General features: G+C 41.2%; 2 protein-coding genes across 3 annotated transcripts in view; one reads left to right on the forward strand and one right to left on the reverse strand.

The window, feature by feature from the left end:
• The window catches only part of IRAG2 (inositol 1,4,5-triphosphate receptor associated 2), a 189,644-nt gene that overhangs the window by 143,857 nt on the left and 23,185 nt on the right, over positions 1-22,602 (reverse strand). The window lies entirely within an intron of this gene.
• BCAT1 (branched chain amino acid transaminase 1) overlaps positions 8,049-22,602 on the forward strand; it is a 111,570-nt gene continuing 97,016 nt past the window's right edge. Inside the window, exon 1 of the mRNA XM_081483765.1 lies at positions 8,049-8,407. Within this exon, the coding sequence (XP_081339891.1) occupies positions 8,402-8,407 (6 nt within the window). The 5' untranslated portion in view covers positions 8,049-8,401. The remainder of the gene's footprint in view (positions 8,408-22,602) is intronic.

Raw genomic sequence — 22,602 nt, forward strand, 5'->3', positions numbered from 1 at the left:
GGCCAGAGTATTGGAGTTTCAGCTTCAGCATCAGTCCTTCCAATGAATATTCAGGACTGATTTCCTTCAGGATTTAGAAGGGAGACGGAATGGCAAATGACTTCAGTGTTCTTGCCTTGAGAACCCCGTGAATGGTAACTTTGCATTATGTTCATGTGAATGTGCTCAAGTTTTAAAGTATAAAAATACTATGTCTGATGATAAGGGATCATATTATGTGTGCTCATGAGCTTTAATAATACTAAATACTTTAGTTGTAATACTAAAATGCTTATTTATGACAAGTAATTCTAAATTACCTTTTCCCTACTACCAGTTCTTTCTGTAAAGGAAGAAGATGGAGTAAGAGGACTGGTTTAACCCTCCTGCCTTAAATAACTAAAATACTGGGAAAATTTGTATGGAGCAGTGGTTTTCAGGCATTGAACGTTAGAGGGTATGCTGTGGGTCTGTAGTGGGTTCCTCCTCTCCGTTCAGCAAACGTTCTAAAATGGGAAAGACTAAAGATCTCTTCAAGAAAATTGGAGATATCAAGAGAATCTTTTGTGCAAAGGTAGGCATGAAAAAGGACAGAAACCAGAAGGACCTAACAGAAGCACAAGATATTAAGAAGAGGTAGCAAGAAAACATAGACAAACTATGCAGAAAAGGTCTTAATGACGCAGATAACCATAATGCTGTGGTCACTCACCCAGAGTCAGACATCCTGGAGAGCAAAGTCAAGTGGGACTTAGGAAGTATTAATATGAACAAAGCTAGTGAAAGTGATGGAATTTCAGCTGAGGTATTTCAAATCCTAAAAGATGATGCTGTTAAAGTGCTGTATTCAACAAGTCAGCAAATTTGGATAGCTCACAGTGGCCAGAGGAATGGAAAAGGTCAGTTTTTATTTCAATTCCAAAGAAGGGCAATGCCAAAGAATGTTCAAACTACTGTACAACTGCACTCATTTCACATGCTAGCAAGATTATGCTCAAAGCCCTTCAAGCTAAGCTTTAGCAGTATGTGAACCGAGAACTTCTATATGTATAAGTTGGGTTTCGAAGAGGTAGAGGAACTAGAGATCAAATTGCCAACATTAGTTGGATCAAGGAGAAAGCAAGGGAGTTCCATAAAAACTTCTATTTCTGCTTCATTGATTACGCTAAAGCCTTTGAGTGTGTGAATCACAACAAACTGTGGAAAATTCTTCAAGAGATGGGAATACCAGACCACCTTACTTGTCTCCTGAGAAACCTGTATGTGGTTCAAGAAGCAATAATTAGAACCAGACATGACAACTGATTGGTTCAAAATTGGGAAAGGAGTACAAAGCTGTATATATTGTCACTCTGCTTATTTAACTTATATGCAGAGTACGTCATATGAAATGCTAGGTTGGACAAATCACAAGCTGGAATCAAAATTGCAAGGAGAAATATCAACAACCTCAGATATGCAGATAACACTCTAAATGGCAGAAAATGAAGAGGAACCAAAGAGCTTCTTGATGAAGGTAAAATGAGAGTGAAAATGCTAGCTTAAAACTCAACATTCAAAAAACTAAGATCATGGCATCTGGTCCCATCACTTCATGACCAATAGAAGGGGGAAAAGTGGAAGCAGTGACAGACTTATTTTCCTGGGCTCCAAAATCACTGCAGCCATGAAATTAAAAGATGCTTGTTCTTGCAAGGGAAGCTATGACAAAACTAGACAGTTTTGTCTAGTTTTAAAACTGTCTAGTTTTAAAAAGTGGAGACATTACTTTGCTGAAAAAGGTCTGTATACTCAAAGCTATGGTTTTTCCAGTAGTCATGTATGGATGTGAGACTTGGACCACAAAGAAGGCTAAGCATCAAAGAATTGATGCCTCCAAATTGTGATGCTGGAGAAGACTCTTAAGAGTCCCTTGGATTACAAGGAGATCAAACCTGTCAATCTTAAAGGAAATCAACCCTAGATATTCAATGGAAGGACTGATGCTGAAGCTGACTCATTGGAAAAGACCCTGATGCTGGGAAAGACTGAAGGCAAAAGCAGAAAGGGGTGGCAGAGGATGAGATGGTTAGATAGCATCACTGACTCAATGGACATGAATTTGAGTAAATTCTGTGAGATAGTGGAGGACAGAGGAGCCTGGCAAATCAAAACCACCATGAGGTACCATCTCACACTGGTGAGAAAGGCTGCTATCCAAAAGTCTACAAACAATAAATGCTGGAGAGGGTGTGGAGAAAAGGGAACCCTCTTACACTGTTGGTGGGAATGCAAACTAGTACAGCCACTCTGGAGAACAGTGTGGAGATTCCCTAAAACCTGGAAATAGAACTGCCATATGACCCAGCAATCCCACTGCTGGGCATACACATCAAGGAAACCAGAATTGAAAGAGACACGTGTACCCCAATGTTCATCACAGCATTGTTTATAATAGCCAGGACATGGAAGCAACCTAGATGTCCATCAGCAGACGAATGGATAAGAAAGTTGTGGTACATATACACAATGGAATATTACTCAGACATTAAAAAGAATACATTTGAATCAGTTCTAATGAGGTGGATGAAACTGGAGCCTATTATACAGAGTGAAGTAAGCCAGAAAGAAAAACATCAATACAGTATACTAATGCACATATATATGGAATTTAGAAAGATGGTAATGATGACCCTATATGTGAGACAGCAAAAGAGACACAGATGTATAAAACAGTCTTTTGGATTCTGTGGGATAAGGCGAGGGTGGGATGATTTGAGAGAATAGCATTGAAACATGTATATTATTATGTGTGAAACAGATCGCCAGTCCAGGTTCAATGCATGAGACAGGGTGCTCAGGGCTGGTGCACTGGGATGACCCAGAGGGATGGGATGGGGAGGGAGGTGGGAGAGGGGCTCAGGATGGGGAACACATGTATACCCATCGCTGATTCATGTCAATGTATGGCAAAACCACTACAATAAAGTAAAGTAATTAGCCTCCAATTAAAATAAATAAATTTTTGAAAAAAAGAATCGGATCAAGGGACTTCCCTGGTGGTCCAGTGGCTAAGACTCCTCTCTCCCAAAGCAGGGGCCCTGGTTTCCATCCCTGGTCAGGGAATTAGATCTCACATGTTACAACTAAAGATTCTGCAAGCTGCAACTAAATCCCAGCACAGACATTTTAAATAGACATTTTAAAAAGTAAGGTACCTTATTAAAGAAGAAGAATCAGATCAAAAGAAAGTGTAAAGGAGTTGTAAAACTCTATCTTGTCCTCGGACAGTTGACCCATAGATTGTTAACTTACTTAGGAACAGTTGGGGTTACTACATCTTCCATGTTCAATAAGAAATCCTTGTTGAAAAAAAAAAAAAGAAATCCTTGTTGAGCCCTTTCTTTCTTTGGTTATCAATACCCATGGGCACACATCGTCTAACTTGGTACCCCCCTTCCAATTTTGATCTGGGTGGCCAATACTCTCTGATACAGTGAGTCTAATTTTGCATGGAATTTGGATTCTAGTATGCGTGGTGGCTCAGTCTGTAGAGAATCTGCTTGCAGTGCAGAAGATCTGTGTTCGTTCCCTGATCTGGGAGAATTCCATGGAACAGAGGAGCCTGGCAGGCTACAATCCATGAGGTTGCAAGGAGTCGGACACGACTGAGCAACTAACACTTTCACTTTCATGCATATATAAAGGCTAAAAGTAGGCACTTCCCTGGTGGCTCAGTGATAAAGAATCCACTTGCCAATGCCAGGAGACATGGGTTCAATCCCTGATCAGGGAAGATCCCGGATCTTAGTTGCCTTGGAGCAACTAAGCCCATGTGCCACAACTTACTGACCCTGGTCTCTAGAGCCAAAGAATCCCAACGACTGAGCCCATTCACCACAACTATTGAAGCCTGTTCACCCTAGAAGCCTGTGCTCTGCAACAAGAGAAGCCACTGAAGTGAGAAGCCTGCACATTGCAACTAGAGAGTAGCCTCCACTCACCATAACTAGACAAAACCCCAGCGCAGCCATGAAGACTCAGCATAGCCAAAAATAAATAAAATTTTTTATTAAAAAAAAATGAAGAAGACTAAAAGTAAATCCATTGAGTTCAATTTTTCCTGGGAAATTTCTTAAACTTCCCATGAAGTATGGTATAAATGAATTTTTGAGTATTAAATTTGGTGTATGTATATACATATATATACATTTTTTCCAGTAGTCATGTATGGATGTGAGAGTTGGACTATAAAGAAAGCTGAGCGCCAAAGAATTTATGTTTTTGAACTGTGGTGTTGGAGAAGACTCTTGAGAGTCCCTTGGACTGCAAGGAGATCCAACCAGTCAATCCTAAAGAAAATCAGTCCTAAATATTCATCAGAAGGACTGATGTTGAAGCTGAAGCTCCAATACTTTGGGCACCTGATTCAAAGAGTTGACTCATTGGAAATGATGCTGGGAAAGATTGAAGGTGGGAGGAGAAGGGGACGACAGAGGATGAGATGGTTGGATGGCATCACTGACTCAATGGACCATGAGTTTGAGTAAGCTCCGGGAGTTGGTGATGGACAGGGAGGCCTGGTATGCTGCAGTCCATGGGGTTGCAAGGAGTCGGACATGACTGAGTGACTGAACTGACTGACTGACTGATATACATACATATATAATAGTTGCAGGTATTACAGGGAATATAAAAAAGCTAAGACCTTGAAATTTGCATTTTGAAAACTAGAGAAAAGAAGGCATCTTTCTGAATTTGTAGAGTAGAATTTTAGACTAGATGTGCCTCTACTTTTTCTTTTAAATATTTGTTTATCTTATTTTACTGTCAGGATCTTTTGCACTGCAGGCTTCTCTCTCTATTTGTGGCTCACTGGTTCCAGAGCACTTGGGCTCAGTAGTTTCAGAGCTTGGGCTTAGTTGCTCTGCAGCATGTGGGATCTTAGTTCCGCGACCAGAGTTTGAAACCACATCCCCTGCATTGCAAGGCGGATTCTTAACCACTGGACCACCAAGGAAGTCCCCCTTTATTCTTTATGACAGGAAGCATCATTGTTTTCTGCTAGTTCTCCTGAACCACATCCCAGAAATTGAGAAAATGTGACTTTTCTTTCCTCTAAAGAAGATTTAGTAAGATACAGGAGAGAAATTCTGCAGGTACATATAATCTTCATAATGAATTCAATAGCAGATTTTTTAATAACACCGATGACAAAATGGAGCTGGGTTTCTGGGGCTCTGAAGTCACCTTCAAAGTTAGTGTATCTGGAGACTGCTAGAAATTCTATCTCTTCTTCAAGTTCAGCAAAAACAAAAACAAACCAAAAAACCCACTGCCTATGGATACAGATATGGACTACATTAAGTTTGAAGAATCCAACTTCCTTCGATATCTTTTAACTGTGACTTTCTTGAGTCACTGACAGAATGACAGTCTTGGCTGATGATGACGCTCTTCATTTGAGAACAGAAATTTTGGTGTCCAGGAGGGAAGTTTAGGAAATGTGTGCGTGTCACAGTGAGGGAGATCTGTGGGACCCTCCTCTCAACACCAGAGGGAAATGGGAGAAAACACAGCCATAACCAGATGGTTCTCAGGTCCTTCCGTCGATGTTAATTCCTCCAGTTCCTCTTTTGCTTTACTTCTAGCTTCCCTTTGCCTTTACACCACCTTCTTTGTTCCTTCATTGCTGAAAGAATCCTTTCATGGGAAAGTCATTGGATCTAGATGTCATTGCCAGGCATGGTTCAGAATCTACTCGTTAATTCATTCAGGTCTGTCACCCTATCACTCTCTATCACCTTCTCATGCTTTATTTCTTCTCATAAAGGTTTTCTACTAGCTACCTGATTTTTTAAAAAATACATTTTTGAGATGAAATTCACCTCATACAATTTACCTTTTTAAAGAGTATAGTGGTAGTGTTAGTCGCTCAATTGTGTCCGACTCTTTGCGATCCCATGCACTGTAGCCTGCTAGGCTCCTCTGTCCATGGGATTCTCCAGGCAAGAATACTGGAGTGGATTGCCAGATCTTCCCGACGCAGGGATCGAACCCGGATCTCCTGCGTTATAGGCAGATTTTTGACCGTTTGAGCTACAGGGAAGACCTATTTAAAGAGTACAATTCTATTTTATTATATTCACAGAGTGGTGCAACCCTCTCCATAATCTAATTTTAGAACATTTTCATCATCCCCACAAGAAACTCAGTACACATTAGCAGTGACTCTCTATTCCTCCATCCTTTCACCCCAGATTGGCAATAACCGTCTATTTTCTGTCCTATTCTGGATATATCAGATAAATGGAATCATAATTGGTGATCATTTGTGACTGGCTTCCTCCACTTCATGTAATGTTTCCAACGTTAAATACAGCATGCATCAGTAGTTCATTTGTTTTTATTACCAAATAATATTCTATTGTGTGAATATACTGCATTTTATTTATCCATTCAGCAGTTGATGGACATTTTGCTACCTGATTTATGTTCACACAATTCAATCATTCATTCACCTAACCAAATTTAGTTAAGCATCCACACACACATTTGTGTTGAACACTCCCTCTCCAGGGTGATCGATATGATCTCGGGTGGCCTCAGCGTGCAATCGCTTGGAATGGGGCTTGGGTTCCCAGCCAGAGATTGAAGCCAGGTCGAGCACCAGATCCTACCCACTAGACCAGTGGTTATTGACAAGGCCCCTGGCCCTTTGGCTTTGCAGAAAAGAATTCCCTCATAGATGGACAAGTAGTGAAACAAATAAAGTATTTATTAAGAGGGGAAAAAAAGTAAAATACTTGTGGATAGCCACACAGGTGGACTCCGAGAGAGTTGCTGAATTGTGTCCTCGTGGCAGTTTGAATTACTTTTATGTGGTATTTCTTCTGGGTTTCCTGTGGCCATTCTGATTTGCCTGGTTCACAGTCCATATTTAGTATATCTCAGGATCCTCCCATGTGTGCATATGCATCTCTTAGCCAAAATGGATTTTACCAAAAAGGCATATGGGTAGAACATCCTTTGACATACACCTCCTTTGACCTTCAAGGAAACTTTTCTGCACATGTGTGGTTGGGAAGATCTCCTGACTTCAAGAAAAGAAATATGTGATGGTCTGGGCAGGGCCCAGCCTCCTCCCTAAATTGTCCTGCTTATTCTAGAGTTTCAGTTCATAGGGGGTAAATCTCCAATTGCTTGATACGGCGGGGTGGGGAGGCATCTGCCTCCTGCCTCACACTAGCTTTAGGAGATGACTACCACAAAGGATCCATCCTCAAGAATTTCATAATCTACTGATGTAACACCGTGTATGCATGCTCAGTCGCTATCTTGTCCGACTCATTGCCACCCCGTGGACTGCAGCCTGCCAGGCTCCACTGTCCATGGGATTTCCCAGACAAGAATATCCATGCAAACAAATAATTAAAATAAAGGATATGGACAAAGCACAGTGCACAGACAAGGGCTCAATTCTGCCTGAGGGATTCAGCTTTGATTTCATAGTAAAGACTTCAGTTGATAGTTAAAAAAACAGGAAGTTGCCTGCTTGACAGAGTGAGTTGCAGTCAACCAGAAAGGCATTTAAGCAAAAATCCTAGAGCCTGACCTGAGACCTGGAGAAGTAGCAATGCTGGAGCTTTTGTGTAGAAGACAAGAGAGGACCCAGAGAGGATGAACTGGTCTAGCAGGCAATGTTCAAATCAGAAAGAATTTTACATGTTCGGTCAATCGATTAAAATGATTTTCCCAGGTACATAAGAAATTGACCAAAAAAAAAAAAATGTTGAGCAGGGACTGCGGGACTAGAGGAAGGGGGTGAGAGAAACAGAGATTGGACAAACTCTGAAAAACCATTCATGTGCTCCTTACTATGCAAAAAACAACATTTAAAATTTTCTGTTTTAGATGTCGGGGATCCACTGTATAATTTTGAGCAGGGGCATGCGGTAAAGTTACTCTGGGGAGAGTGGGAAGTCAGGTGGGCAGGCAGCCCGCTCAGAAGGGAACAACAGTCAAGGTCTGTGATGTGTGTGTGTGTGTTTTCTCCTCCTTGACATGCTACATTCTCACATCATAGATACACACACGCCCAGGCATTAATCCAAGGGTAACGTGTTTGAAACTCGAGCATCTTCCGCCAACCCCAGGGGTGAGCGGTGGATAAGGGTCTGAGCTGGGTGCCGGGGAGGAATTTTCGTGCTGGAAGAAACGCTACCCTCTGGGGGGCAGTGTGGGGGAAACACAGCCTCAAGACTCTTCCTGCTGATGCAATCTGCAGGAGAGCCAGCAGACTCCGCTGCCCGAGCCAGTCTGCGACGCGCCCGCCACGTGTGCCCGCCGCCACCCCGGCCACTTCCCCAGACCGGAGCGCCCGGGACGCAGCGCCTCTGCCTCCGCTCACCTCTAGCTGCTGTATTAGAGCTCTGGCCCCACGATGAAGGTAACCGCTTATGATTCTGACTGTACTTGTACAACAATGTGTGCATGAATTGAGCCCGCGATTCCTCAGACAGAGTTGGCAGACAGGGGACGGAGGAAGAAACCGCCTGGCTTGTTGCCACGCAAACGCTTGCAGCATCTTCCTTATCAATGAAGCTCGGACCGGACCTTCCCTTCATTTTTCTCGTCAGGTGTCTGCTCAACCCGTCACAGGATGTGCCGCCTCAAGGTTTTTCACAGCTGTATTTGTGAACCGAGATAAAAGGCGGCACGCAGCTCCTTCCCCTGCCTGTTTTGAAGTCCGGAAAGGGAGAGGAAGCTCTTCTCAATTTCTAAGATGCACAGGAGGTGGGGGATTTTGGAGGAGAGTTCTGGGGGTGTCACTGGTAGTACAGGGCGGTTTTCTGCTGTCTCTAAGTTACAAAGTTTCGGAACAAGGCGACGGTGAGCGATGGAAGGAAGCTGTCCCATCTCTATTAAAAAGAGAAGGCTCCTCTTATTCTGTTCCTTGTGGAAATTCAAGCTTCTAGGAGTTACAAATTATCAAATAAGCCTAAGGGCATTTTTTTTTTTTAATTCAAGAGCACCCTAGTGACTTTTATTCTTATGCTAATCAAGGATAAAGAGCCTAGCTGCTTATTACTTCGGAAGGTGTAGAAACGAACCCTTTTAAGGATTCTGTTTTCCCACTGGAAAACTGCAATTATTTTAAAAACTGAACAGTAACTTTTTTTTTTTTTTAAAGAAAAGCGAAGCATGGGCAAATACTATTGCTATCCAACATCCTGGAAGTAGGCAAGTCCTATATACAGTCTGAACTTTGAGGAGAAAAAAGGCCACGGTTCAGAGTTTCCTAGGAGAGCGTTAAGTACAGTTGCTAACTGGACTTACCCACAACCCATCCCAGTCTACAACTGTGCTTACAAGAAAGGATGTGTCAATGGTGTCTTTTCACCAAACAAAAATTTCCACTATGATTAAGCAGGAAATGGGTGGAAAATGTAGTTCTGTATTAAAAGGGATCATGCAAATGTGCTGTGCTGAAAAAAGTCTCGAGAGATTTCTATTTCTGGCTTGCTCATGTCTGTCTAATTTCAGATGAAGAATATACTCTGGGTATCGAATTAGTGAGTAAAAGGAGAAAATTATGAGAATAAACAGTCTTGCTTAGTGGATTATGCATTTTTGTAAGTTCGTGGGTGTTTTAGCATGAGTACAAAACCCCCGGCCCTTTACACAGGAAACTGGAGAATCTCTTCAAGTAGTCTCATCTCTGTTTTCTTATATTTTACTAAGATTAAGTGTTCTAGGCATGGCCTAAGGCGTATGTAAGGTTCCTTTAAGTTGTTTTTATTATTTCAAAAACCTTTCTACTCACCTTTTACCTCAGTATTTCTATCATAATCATCATTTTTAAAAAATGTTATTTGCACATGGCACCATGATAATAAGCTCTGCTGTGGCTGCTGCTGCTTAGTCACTCAGTCATGTCCGACTCTTTGCCACCCCATGGGCTGTAGCCAACCAGACTCCTCAGTCCATGGGATTTGCCAGTCAAGAACACTGGAGTGGGTTGCCATTTCCTTCTCCAGGGGATCGTCCCAACCCAGGGATGGAACCCGCATCTCCTGTTTGGCAGGCGAATTCCTTACCACTGAGCCAGCTGGGAAGCCCTTGATAAGTTCTGCCCTCAGATAATTTTCCAGACATAGTGTTGCCTGGGAGCTATTATTTTAAGATGGACACATACAGCAACCGAGTGAGAAAAATTGCATATACATTGAATAAGATGTGTATAAAAGCGGGAAGTACCTATTATAATTTACTGAATGAAAGGACAGAGACAAGACGTCTTTGTCAGGGATGCATGGTTAAATGAAGGAAGACGGCTGTTTGTGTGTGTGCAGGGGGCCAAACAAGAGGCCTGGCAGGGAAGGGGTGGGGATTCACATTCCAGACACAGGATGTGGCCCCTCAGGCCAGGCTCAGAGACGTGCAGCTAGTTAAGCAGGCCTAACAAAGGGGCCTTGGTAGAACCTGAGGTGGTGAGGAAAAAAGAAAAAGCAAGAACAAAGGATGAGAGTTTCATTTTGGCCAGTATTTCATTTAGTGAGTCTCTGTAATAAATAATTTCATCTGATTTTAGAACTATTGAGAGAAAGGAAGGTGAGTTAAGAAAACTTCCATTTGTAATGCAAGAATTTCTCTTGCTTGTCAGGTCATTGAATCTAAGAAGGTCTAAATATTTGAAATGGGCTTAAAATCTTGTGAAAGAAAGTTGAAAATAGTTGATTATTACAGAGATTTATGCGAAGAATTAAAATCAAGTTATGGTTTCTTTCAGTAATTGTGTATCTCCCAATTATTTTCATAATTTCAGATGTTATCTCTTAGTTCAGGTCAGGACTTTTAGCTCTATAGTGAAGGAAAAATAATTCTCCCTCTATACTTCTCTATTCTTGGCTGAACTGTTGTTATTTAGTCACTGAGTTGTGTCCGACTTTTTTGTGAAGCTCCTCCATCCCTGAGATTTCCCAGGCAAGAATACTAAAGTGGGTTGTCATCTCCTCCTCTATATCTTCCCAGCCCAGGGATTGAACCGGTATCTCCTGCTTTGGCAGGTGGATTCTTTACCACGGAGCCACCAGAGAAGCCCTCTTGGCTGAAACATCCCCATAATAAAACACAGATTAATGGGGGGGGAGTCGGGGGGAGCAAGTTTAATAACATATATACCTCCTGTGTACATCGAAGATATCCAGGAAAACTGAGTAACTCCCTGAAATGACCCAAGCTACCACCTTAAATATCATCTTTAGCTAAAGACTAAAGAAAGATATTGAGGTATGGGGCAAGCTAGTTATGGGAGGTTATCAAACAACGCACAGAAAACAGGAATAAATTGCATGTTTAAGTCAGTACCTTCTCCTTGTTAAGAGATTTTATTATCCTTCCTTTCCTGGTATAGAGAGGGAGACACCCTTCCAAATGGGGATTTCCCTTATAAATGCAACTTCTACTTTGTTTTCAGATATTCTTTTGTGTCTACAGCTTTTCAAAAATGGTCAGCTCAAAATTGTCCTTATGCTAAAGAGGCATATTTTGGGGGTGGTCTATTCTGCTCCCCTTAAGGTGCATTATTTCTGATATCAAGATAATAGACCAGGGAAGGGTTGACCTAAAACAAATAGACTGCAGCAAATATTTCTCTGACACAGATGGGTTTATTTGGGGGTCAGTTAAAGAATTAAAATTTGGAGTCTGTAACCAAGGCCAGCCACACACAGCAAGTCTCTGCATAGCAAGGGGAGAAGTCTTTACAGAGAGGAAAAAGACATTGGGAGGGCCATAGTAAACAGAGTCCGTGGCTTTTCATTGAGTTGTTGCTGGAGTCTTTCTTCCTCTTTTCGGTCTCTGCTATGATCGTGGGTCTGGGGCTAGAGAATTCCCTTTTCTGTTCTCCTGGGTCATTTAATTAAAATTTTAAATTTTTTTTAAAGAAGGGCACAGCTGGATAGTATAAACTGGGAGGTCTAGGGTTATGAGTAAACTATTTCTGTGCATAAATGAAGAATTATTTCTAAACTGTGGGTACCTTGTGTGTTTGGTTTGGTTATATCTTTGTGGGTTTCAGGTTGTCTGATTCTCAGTGGGGGTAAGAAGATGAAGATGAAGGGGTTTCTCTAGCTTATTTTAGGCTTGGCAATTGTTAATCCTATAACAGATGCCACTCTAGACAAACCTAGTGGAATTGTCAGCCTTATTATGCCCGAGGGGATTTGGTTACCATATTAGAATGAGAATCTGGCAACTTCCAAGATGGACATCATTATCCCAGGCATCTTCTATTTTCTATATAATACTATCATTCTTTCTGAGCACAGGAGGAAACTGTGGCCAATCTGCTCATTTTACAGTTGTTAAGTATGGCAGTCTTTGTGTCGTAACTTTATCCCCTTAACAGCTGTCCAGATGCTCTAAATATTTAAAGTGACATATGGTAAAAATTCCTACTGATGGGCTTTCCTGAGCCTCTGTAGCCCATTTGGTAATACATGTCAGTGGCCATTCAACTAAGTCCACTGAAATTGGACACTGTATAATATCAACCTAAGGTGCAACATGCTTTAAATGTTTTAAAATGGAGTATTGGGGATGCTCTGATTCATAAACGTAACTTTGCAATTGGAAACATTCTTATCATAAGATCTAGTCTATCACTGACAATATCAACGGTGAGTATGAAGCCAAAGCAGAAAGTCTTTTCTATCACACACAAGGGTTCGTGTGTCAGTTGCACCTGTGCTTCTCATTAGTCTTCTCAAGTCTACAAGCTGAATTACCTCTAAAAATTGAGTACTTATATCCTTAAAATAACTTAGAAATTAGATCAGTTTATTAATATAGCATAGCATATAAATATTTTCCTATTGTCATATATAGGCCATGCCCTTTTTGTAGGAAAAACCATTTTGCAAAATATTTCTCTCGTGTTCAGTGATTAATAGGAGAAAGAAAATCTTAAAGAAAGAGATAATCACACTCTGAAAATATAGGGAAAAGGTCAAGAAGAGAGGAAAAAGGAAGACAAGTTAAAAAAATAGAGGAAATTACATTACAGCAGGCAAAGGTCTGAAAGAGTTGTACTGAAAACACATGATTCTTTGTGATGGAAAAATTGTGAAATGTTTGTAAAATTTGGCTAGTTACATTTACAGCTCTATTTTTCATCTAAAAAGAACCAATTCATTGGTTTTTTTATTTTGCTATGTGGATCTGAATATGTGACCAGTTGCATATACAGTCTAACCCCTCATCTGAGAAATGATTTTGCTATTTTGACTGGAAATGGTTAAGAATTCTAGGACATGAAAGTTCAAATTCTGACTCCTTATAAATCTAGATAGAAGGGGCACCTGTTGGGATGTTCTAGGCCAAACATGCCACGAATGTCTCTTATATGACCAACAAAGACCTTCATGGAATTTGGGTTTCAGGCCAAGTATAGATTTGCACACAGTGATCACTCAGCAGTTGTTAACATTCCATCACTATGGTAAAGGGCAGTTTTGCCTAGTACCTTTCATTTCATTTTAGCTGATTCAGATTCAGAGTTGTATTGTTTGGATTTTAGTGGTGCTAGATATTAGTGCAGGAATCTGTAATGACAATAAATGTTTCTTTGAACTTTGAAGATAAAAGGTAGAGTTAAAATGGAGTTGTAAGGTCTGCTTGGGAAAGCATAATGATGCATTATGAGGAATTTCATGGCTTTCAAGGTTGGTGAATGGTCTGTATACTTGCAAGGTTAGTGTTGATATTTATAGAGGAAACACATCCAGGTTTTGAGAAGGACTTCTTTGCTTAACAAAAGTAGAGATGCTTTATATTTCTAAATGCTATATAAGTTACATAACATTGAATTATAACCTCAAAATCTTCATATGAGAAAAGCATGACAATTATATTTATTAACTCCCATTTTACAGATAAGGAAAATGAGGATCAGAAAACTTACTTAAATTGTTTAAGACCACAAATAGCACAACATGATGAGGAACTAGATATTTTGACTCCTAGTCCACTGTGCTATCTCCTTCACTGGTGTTCTAATCCTTTTGGGGTCTGACATCACTTTATAAATCTTAGAAGAATGTACAATCTCCCCCAACAAAATGTACAAATATACATAGGCATAAAATTTTATATCTAAATTATTTGTTGTTAAAATCAGGACAGTGTAGTCCATATAGCATGGAAGACTGGTAGAAAATACTGAAATAACCTAGTTTTTACAGCAGTGGAGAGCTATTGGCTCATGTTCCTGTAATCAGCTAGAAACATAAGCAAGAGTTCCACACTGCTCTTTGAATATCAAACATACCTGCCTCTAGGGACGTCCCTGGTGGTCCAGTGGCTAAGATTCTGAGCTCCCAATACATGGGTCCCAGGTTTAATCCCTGGTCAGGGAACTAGATCCCACATGCTGCAGCCAAGTGCTTGATGTCACAACTAAAAATCTCCCATGCTGCAACGAAGATCAAAGATCTTGGATGCCACAACTAAGACCTGGAACAGCCAAATAAATAAATCAATTTTTTTTAAAAAGGAAAATGCCTGTCTTTAGACCGAACAGAAAGACAACCAATATTTTGTTTTTTAACCATACATGTTATCAGTTTCTTCTTTCTGTTTTATCTCATGAAGACCCAAGGTGTAGAGTGTAGGGGAGGAAAACACAACTTTCTTCTATCTTTTAGTTTCATTTCTTGGTGTTTTGCAAATTAGGCTGACAAAAGACAGTGTAAGAAGAGGAAAACCGTTGATTATCTCTGCAGCTTGCATACATACAGGAGAAACTCAGTGATGAGTAATTCACAGGGTGGTTAGAATGTGGGTTTATATAACATCTTAACAAAGAAAAACACATTTGTAGAGAACTGATGCGACAAAGGCAAACGTTTTAGATTTCCAAGGGCAGCAATCTGTGGGGAGGTAAATATACATGGGATACTAATGGGGTAAGATTTGTTTGTTCAGGTCCATCTCAGTACTGACTTTCTGACTTTTTGTAGCTGTAAAACTTCAGCAGGAGATGAGACTTTGGACAGTCCTCATTTCTCAGAAGTTTCTAGTTTTAGTCAGCGAAAGGGAGGCTCCAGGGAGGCTTCCTGCTGCGTCTGTTGGCTCTCTTGTGCCTTCAGCTTAAAATAACCCTTATCCCAAAGTGGCATATTTTGATCCTCTACAATAGTCAGAAAAAGCAAGAAAGTTCCAGAAAAACATCTATTTCTGCTTTATTGACTATGCCAAAGCCTTTGTGTGGATCACAATACACTGTGGAAAATTTTGAAAGAGATGGGAATACCAGATCATTTTACCTGTCTCTTGAGAAACCTGTATGCAGGTCAGGAAGCAACAGTTAGAACTGGACATGGAACAACAGACTGGTTCCAAATAGGAAAAGGAGTACGTCAAGGCTGTATATTGTCACCCTGCTTATTTAACCTATATGCAGAGTACATCATGAGAAACGCTGGGCTGGAAGAAACACAAGCTGGAAGCAAGATTGCCGGGAGAAATATCAATAACCTCAGATATGCAGATGACACCACCCTTTGGCAGAAAGTGAAGAAGAACTAAAGAGCCTCTTGATGAAAGTGAAAGAGGAGAGTGAAAAAGTTGGCTTAAAGCTCAACGTTCAGAAAACTAACATCATGGCATCTTGTCCCATCACTTCATGGGAGATAGATGGGGAAACAGTGGAAACAGTGTCAGACTTTATTTTTTTGGGCTCCAAAATCACTGCTGATGGTGATTGCAGCCATGAAATTAAAAGACGCTTACTCCTTGGAAGGAAGGTTATGGCCAACCTAGATAGCATATTTAAAAGCAGAGACATTACTTTGCCAACAAAAGTCCGTCTAGTCAAGGCTATGGTTTTTCCAGTAGTCATGTATGGATGTGAGAGTTGGACGGTGAAGAAGGCTGAGCGCCGCAGAGTTGATGCTTTTGAACTGTGGTGTTGGAGAAGACTCTTGAGAGTCCCTTGGACTGCAAGGAGATCCACCCGGTCCATCCTAAAGGAGATCAATCCTGGGTGTTCATTGGAAGGACTGATGTTGAAGCTGAAGCTCCAATACTTCGGCCACCTCATGCAAAGAGTTGACTCATTGGAAAAGACCCTAATGCTGGGAAGGATTGGTGGCAGGAGGAGAAGGGGACGACAGAGGATTAGATGGTTGGATGGCATCACTGACTCAATGGACATGGGTTTGGGTAGACTCCGGGAGTTAGTGATGGACAGAGAGGCCTGGCATGCTGCAATTCATGGGGTCGCAAAGAGTCGGACACGACTGAGCAACTGAACTGAACTGAACAATGGTCAAGAGCAGAACTTAATTCATGGAAGCTGCACCCAAATTTATTTGATCTTCATCTCATTTTGAAGTGTATACATGGCCATTTCATTAAACAGGGTTAATACATAATTTTTTAGTAGAGTTTAGTAGTTTGAGGTGCTTAGGTTTCCCATTTCATTAATAACTTCCTGCCCAAAGGAAGCATCTAGTTGTGTCTCCACAACTAGAGACACCACTACAATGAAAGACAAGTATACCACAACTAGAGCGTAGCCCCCACTCACCTCAACTAGAGAAAGCCTGTGCACAGAAATAAAAATCCAGTGGAGAAGGAAATGGCAACCCACTCCAGTACTCTTGCCAGGAAAATCCCAGGGACAGAGGAGCCTGGTGGGCTTACAGTCCATGGGGTGGCAAAGAGTCGGACACGACTGAGCGACTTCACTTTCATTTTTCACTTTCATGCATTGGAGAAGGAAATGGCAACCCACTCCAGTATTCTTACCTGGAGAATCCCAGGGACAGAGGAGCCTGGTGGGCTGCCATCTATGGGGTTGCACAGAGTCGGACACGACTGCAGTGACTTAGCAGCAGCAGCAGCCGAAACTAAAATAAATAATTTTCAAAAAAATTCCTTCCTTCCCATTTATACCTTCTTCCCATCTGTCCCCTCCATGATGCCACTCATCATGTGGCTCACTCCCATGTTCTCATGTGACTTGTTTTACAGTGGCGTGTAAAAGAGTGACTTGTTTTACAGTGGAATGAGAACATGGAAGATGGGAAGGTTAAGAGTAGAGTCTCCTTTTGAAGTCAGGAAATAAGATATTGATCATATCCTACAATCTCTGCTCTCACCTTTCCTCTCTTGCGTGAATCCTGTACCATCAGTGGTGCTTTTACAGATACTGGTTGAGCTAAATCAATGTCCTCTTTCTAGACTTCCTAGGTTCAGATTCATTGATTCTGTTTTATATTTCTTTGTTTTCAAACTGTAGATACATTTTTTCCACATCGGAATTTATTTGATGTCAGAACTGTAATTGACTACCAAAATATAGAGGGTTATAAAAACAGACAACAGTAAACACATGTTTTAATGCCTATTGCCAGATTCATTTCGTACAGCTACTGACTCTTGTTTTTAGACTGTCACTGGTGAAACTGTACATAGATTGTAAGCATACATTGAAAACATTTCTGGAAAAGTTCATTCAAAAAGATGCTACATAACAATATGAACTGGACCCATGAAAATCATAAGAAACAAACTTAATAATGCCGATTCACTAAATCACTACTGCCTTCAGATTTAGGCAGTATGTAAAGAGAAAGGGTCCCTGCCACACCCCAAGGAACTGACTTAGGATTTAGAACACAGTCATGTGTCTAGGAATGTTAACTAGTTCCAGTACCATTTAACATGGGGATTTTTTTTGTTGTTGCAAACAAAGCAGTTTTTAAGCAAACTAATGAATGCATACGCTGGCAAACAAATCCAACAAAAGAGGCACTTAGAGGCAGTGTTCATTGAACACTGGAATTTTGAAAGAAAAAACCTCTTAGGTCATTTTAGGCATTTACTTCTGCTAAAGAAGGATTGTTCTTTTAAGTTTATTTTTCGAGCTTTCAATTCTATTCCACTTAAATGCCTCAAGACCCAAGACTTCTCAAATCTGTGCACAATTTTGCCACTTCCTATAATCACTATTTAAAAGTTTCCTGAAAATGAACTCATTTTTCTTTTCTTTTGGGTCTGTATTCTATTTGCTCTAATTAGAAGTGTCAGTAATTTAGTGAATATGTGGATATCATATGTCAATAATGTGTATGCTACTTTACTTATTTCATGCTTGCCTCTTACATTAACATTGTGTCTGAAAACAAACAAAAAACATTGTGTCTGCCAGTCCACCAGGCAACCAGGTACCTTTCCTCCTCTTGATGATGTTCTTAGAACATTTATTCACAGTAGCCCATCGGTCTACAATTTGATGTTAAAAGACAACATTTTGATGCTGGGAATGAGAGGTTGTTTGCAACCACATGAACTTAACTACACACCGTGAGATAGATTTAATAATTCAACATCATTGTTAATGTTTAATTAGAAGTGACTTGTATTTACTTGTACCTATGTGAAATGACATCCAAACCAGAGAATTTATTGCAGCACTGTTTGTAATAACAAAAGACTGGCAGTCACCCACATATCCAACATATGTAAAAAAGAATGACGTTTTAAAAAAAAATACAAAAACTAGTGGAGGGAAGAATGAGTAAGCTCTCTATATACAGATTAAAGGAAAATCTCCATGATCCTTTTAACTGTGTACATTTATATATTTGAAAAAGACTGATCAGAGAAGTCAGGGAGGATTTACAGTGGAGGTGATGTTTGAGCAGAAACACAAGAGAAGGCCAGCCAAACAAGGAAGTAGGAGCATTTTAGGCACACCTGTGGTTGACTTCCACCCAACCGCCCAGACTTCTGGACCTAGATTGAATCACCCATTCCTTTGCTATGAAAGACCATGAGGAAACGTGTGCCTGGCCTCTGTTCCAGACCACTGGTAAATACAGGGCCCCGTGTACCTAACATTCGCAAGGAATGAACTATGAGAACTCACAACACTGGCAGCCCAGGGACTAGTTAAATTCACCACATCACACTTTGCTCACAATATCTTCCTTCTTCATTATCCCTTGATGCTCTGGGTTTTCTCTCTTGTCTCAACCCTCACTAGCACCTCCCACCCAAATTTGTCCACAGGACCCTTTACAACTCAGTATTAGCACCCACCCCCCCACTCCTTCCTTAAATGCTTCCCACCCCTCCAGCCCTCAGGTGAGGTCACTTCCATCACCTGGGGAGGGGGCTCTCTTTCTGTACCCTCTTCCCTCTCGAGTTAGAAGGGATTGGTCTCTTTCAGCCTGCCCGTTCTGTCCCCACATCAGACTTCTCCTAAAATCCTCTCTCCACTGCTCAGTCCAGCAATCTGCGCTATCTCTTTCTGCCTCTTAACTATCACATGCTCTCAAACCCATCCACTGAAGATTTTAGCACTTGCTCCTGATTCTCTCTTCCATCCTAAGTCCTGTTTTCTAATATTATTCCAAGGTTCATGGATGGTCCATTCCCCTTTCTTACATCTCATCTCCATTAATACACAATATTCCTCATAACCCATCCATACCTATGGTCATATCCCAGACTTTTAAATGACATTTAATTATACCAAGTCCCATCAATTATTTTTGGTTCAAGATACATCTTACATCTCTGTAGTTCTCTCCATTTTAGCTGCCGTGTGCACAGTTCAAGCCACTCTCTTCTTGTCAGCGGGCTTATATTATATTATTAATGGGTATATAATATATATGTGTATATATAATAAATGGATATTAAGTGGGTAAATATTAATACGTTTCTATTTTTGCTCACCTCTAGCTTATCCACACCCCTACCCCAGTCTGTTCTCCACAAAGCAGAGTGATCACATCTGTCATTGGCTTAAAAAGCTCCTCAACCCTTCCTCTTATGCTTTGACTAAAACCCAAAGTCTCCCCCATGCTCTAGAAGGCACCAGAAGTTCTGACCACTCTTACCTTTGCAGCCTCACTTCATCTTTCCAGCTTCCTTCACCCCTCCCCCCCAAACTTTTCTTCCGGGCTGATCCTTTTGCCTTGGAGGCCTTCCCCCTGCTCCCCATCAAGCTAGCTCTTTACCACCCTGCCAGCCTCAGACTGAATGTCACTGCTTCACAGCTGATCTTATGATCCTCTATGATTCCAAGTCCTTTAGAGCACTAATTGCAATTTACAGTTATTTATGTGTGTGATTGGGCTTCTCAGGTGGCTCAGTGGGTAAAGAATCTGCCTGCAGTGCAGGAGTTGCAGGAGACGCAGGTGTGGAAAGATCCCCTGGAGGAGGGCATGGCAACCCACTCCAGTATTCTCACCTGGAGAATCCCATGAACAGAGTAGCCTGGCTGGCTACAGTCCATAGGATCTCAAAGAGTTGGACACGACTGAAGCAACTGAGCATGTGCACACCCACGCGTGAGTGTGATTATCTGTTCGGTTTTGGGATTGATCTCTGATGTACTCTCGCACTAGACCGTACATTTCTTCAAGACAGAGAGCATATCCAGTTTTTTGCCACTGTGCAAACACATGTAGTCCAATACTTGGCCTAGGCTAGGTGGTTGGTAAGTGTGGTAGGCTGAATGAACTCTCAGTGATGCCCTTGGCTTAATCCCCTGAAACCTTTATGGTAAAGGAAATTTTGTGACTAAGTTACAGCTCTTGAGATGGAGAGATTATCTTTGATTTTCTGGTTCAGATCAATTTAATTGCAAAGGTCTTTACAAGAAGGCAGGAGGCTCACAGAAAGGGATGTGACGATGGAAGCTGAGGTTAGCGGGAAAGAGGGAGCAAGGAAGGGAGAGAGAAAGAGTGAGATTTGAAGATGCTACGCTGCTTGCTCTGAAGATGGAAAAGGGGCCTTGAGCCAAGGAATACAGGTGGCTACTAGAAGGTGGAAAAGCAAGGAAACAAATTCTATACCTTAACTTGGAGGGGCTTCCCTAGTAGCTCAGCTGGTAAAGAATCTGCCTGCAATGCAGGAGACCCCAATTCGATTCCTGGGTCAGGAAGATGTGCTGGAGAAGGGATAAGCTCCCCACTCCAGTATTCTTGGGCTTCCCTGGTGACTCGAATAGTAAAGAATCTGCCTGCAATGCAGGAGAACTGGGTTTGATATCTGGGTTGGGAATATCCCCTGGAGAATTTGACTAGTATCTAAATTCTGGAGAAGGGAAAGGCTACCCACTCCAGTATTCTGGCCTTGAGAATTCCATGGACTCTATAGTCCATGAGGTCGCAAAGAGTCGGATATAACTGAGCAACTTTCACTTCATTGCACTTCACTTAACTTGGAACTCTAACCTCCAGAATTCTACAATAATAAAGTTTTGTTATTTTTAAACCACAAAATTTATGGTAATTTGTTACAACAACAACAGAAAATGAATATGAATTTTGGTACTGACTGTAAGAAATACCTGAAAATAGGGAAGTGGCTTTGAATTGGGCATTGGACAGAGGATGGAAGAAATCTGAGGATCACAAAAAGAAAAGCCTAGATTGTCTTGAACCGATTGTTGTTGGAAATATGGATGTTAAAAGCACTACTGATGAGGGCTCTGAAAATATCGGGGAAGATGTTCAAGGAAACCAGAGGAAATCCTTATTATATAGTAGAAGAAAGCTTAGTGGACTTGTGGATTATAGCTATATGGAAAACAGAACTTGGAAGATGTAAACTGAGATTTAGTTGAGATTTCCAAGCAACGGTCTGAAGGTTTCTTCTTTCTGATTATAAATAATAAAATGCAAGAGGAAAGAAATAAGTTGAGGTGGAAACTGTTAAGCCCCAAGGAGACAGGTTTTGATGGCTAAAAAGTTATCAGACTCTCCAGATTATAAAGTAAGATGCTCACATGAGGAGATTCACCATTAGGAAAGCACGCTTTCGTGAGACAGCTGAGACTGAGTTAGGAGATTGCAGTGACATGCAAGGAAGAGGTGATGATGCTTGGATTAGTGGGAGTGGTGGTGGTGTGAGGTGTGAAAAGAGACAGGGGGATGAGTTGATTTTATTGGGACTTTGTTTAGGGTCCATTTGGGCCTATAAGTGGAAATGGATGCTATACTCTTATAGTGCTCCCTTTCCTGGCCACCTGAACTATCTGGCCTCTCTGTAAACCCTCTCTGGAATGTTCTGTTTTAGTGTTGCATGGGACCAAATCATCATTTTTTGCTTGTATGCACTCTGGATTTCTCCTTGAATTAAAGGTCCAGGGAAGAGTGGTCTCTAGCTTCTTGTTCTTCCCCCGTCACTCCACCAATGAGTCTTTTGGATGCCCTTTAGGGAACTCACTGGATCCAGTTGGCCCAAGACACAGTCACCATCACACCCATTTCACCCTGGACTCAGACCAGAGGACGAGGCCACCTTGTCCTCAGCCCTTGTGTAGCAGACAAGTTAATATCGTCTTAACAGGATTAGACAAAACAATGGAAACAGTGACAGACTTTATTTTCTTGAGCTCCAAAATTACTGCAAATTGTGACTGCAGCAATGAAATTAAAAGACACTTGCTCCTTGGAAGAAAAGCTATGACCAACCTACACAGCATATTAAAAAGCAGAGACATTACTTTACCAACAAAGATCCATCTAGTCAAAGCTTTGGTTTTTCCAGTAATCATATATGGATGTGAGAGTTGGACCATAAAGAAAGCTGAGCACTGAAAAATTGATGCTTTTG

The sequence above is a fragment of the Giraffa tippelskirchi genome, chromosome 4 (assembly GCF_054371585.1).
Source record: "Giraffa tippelskirchi isolate mGirTip1 chromosome 4, T2T-mGirTip1v1.2.pri, whole genome shotgun sequence".
Lineage (NCBI taxonomy): Eukaryota > Metazoa > Chordata > Mammalia > Artiodactyla > Giraffidae > Giraffa > Giraffa tippelskirchi.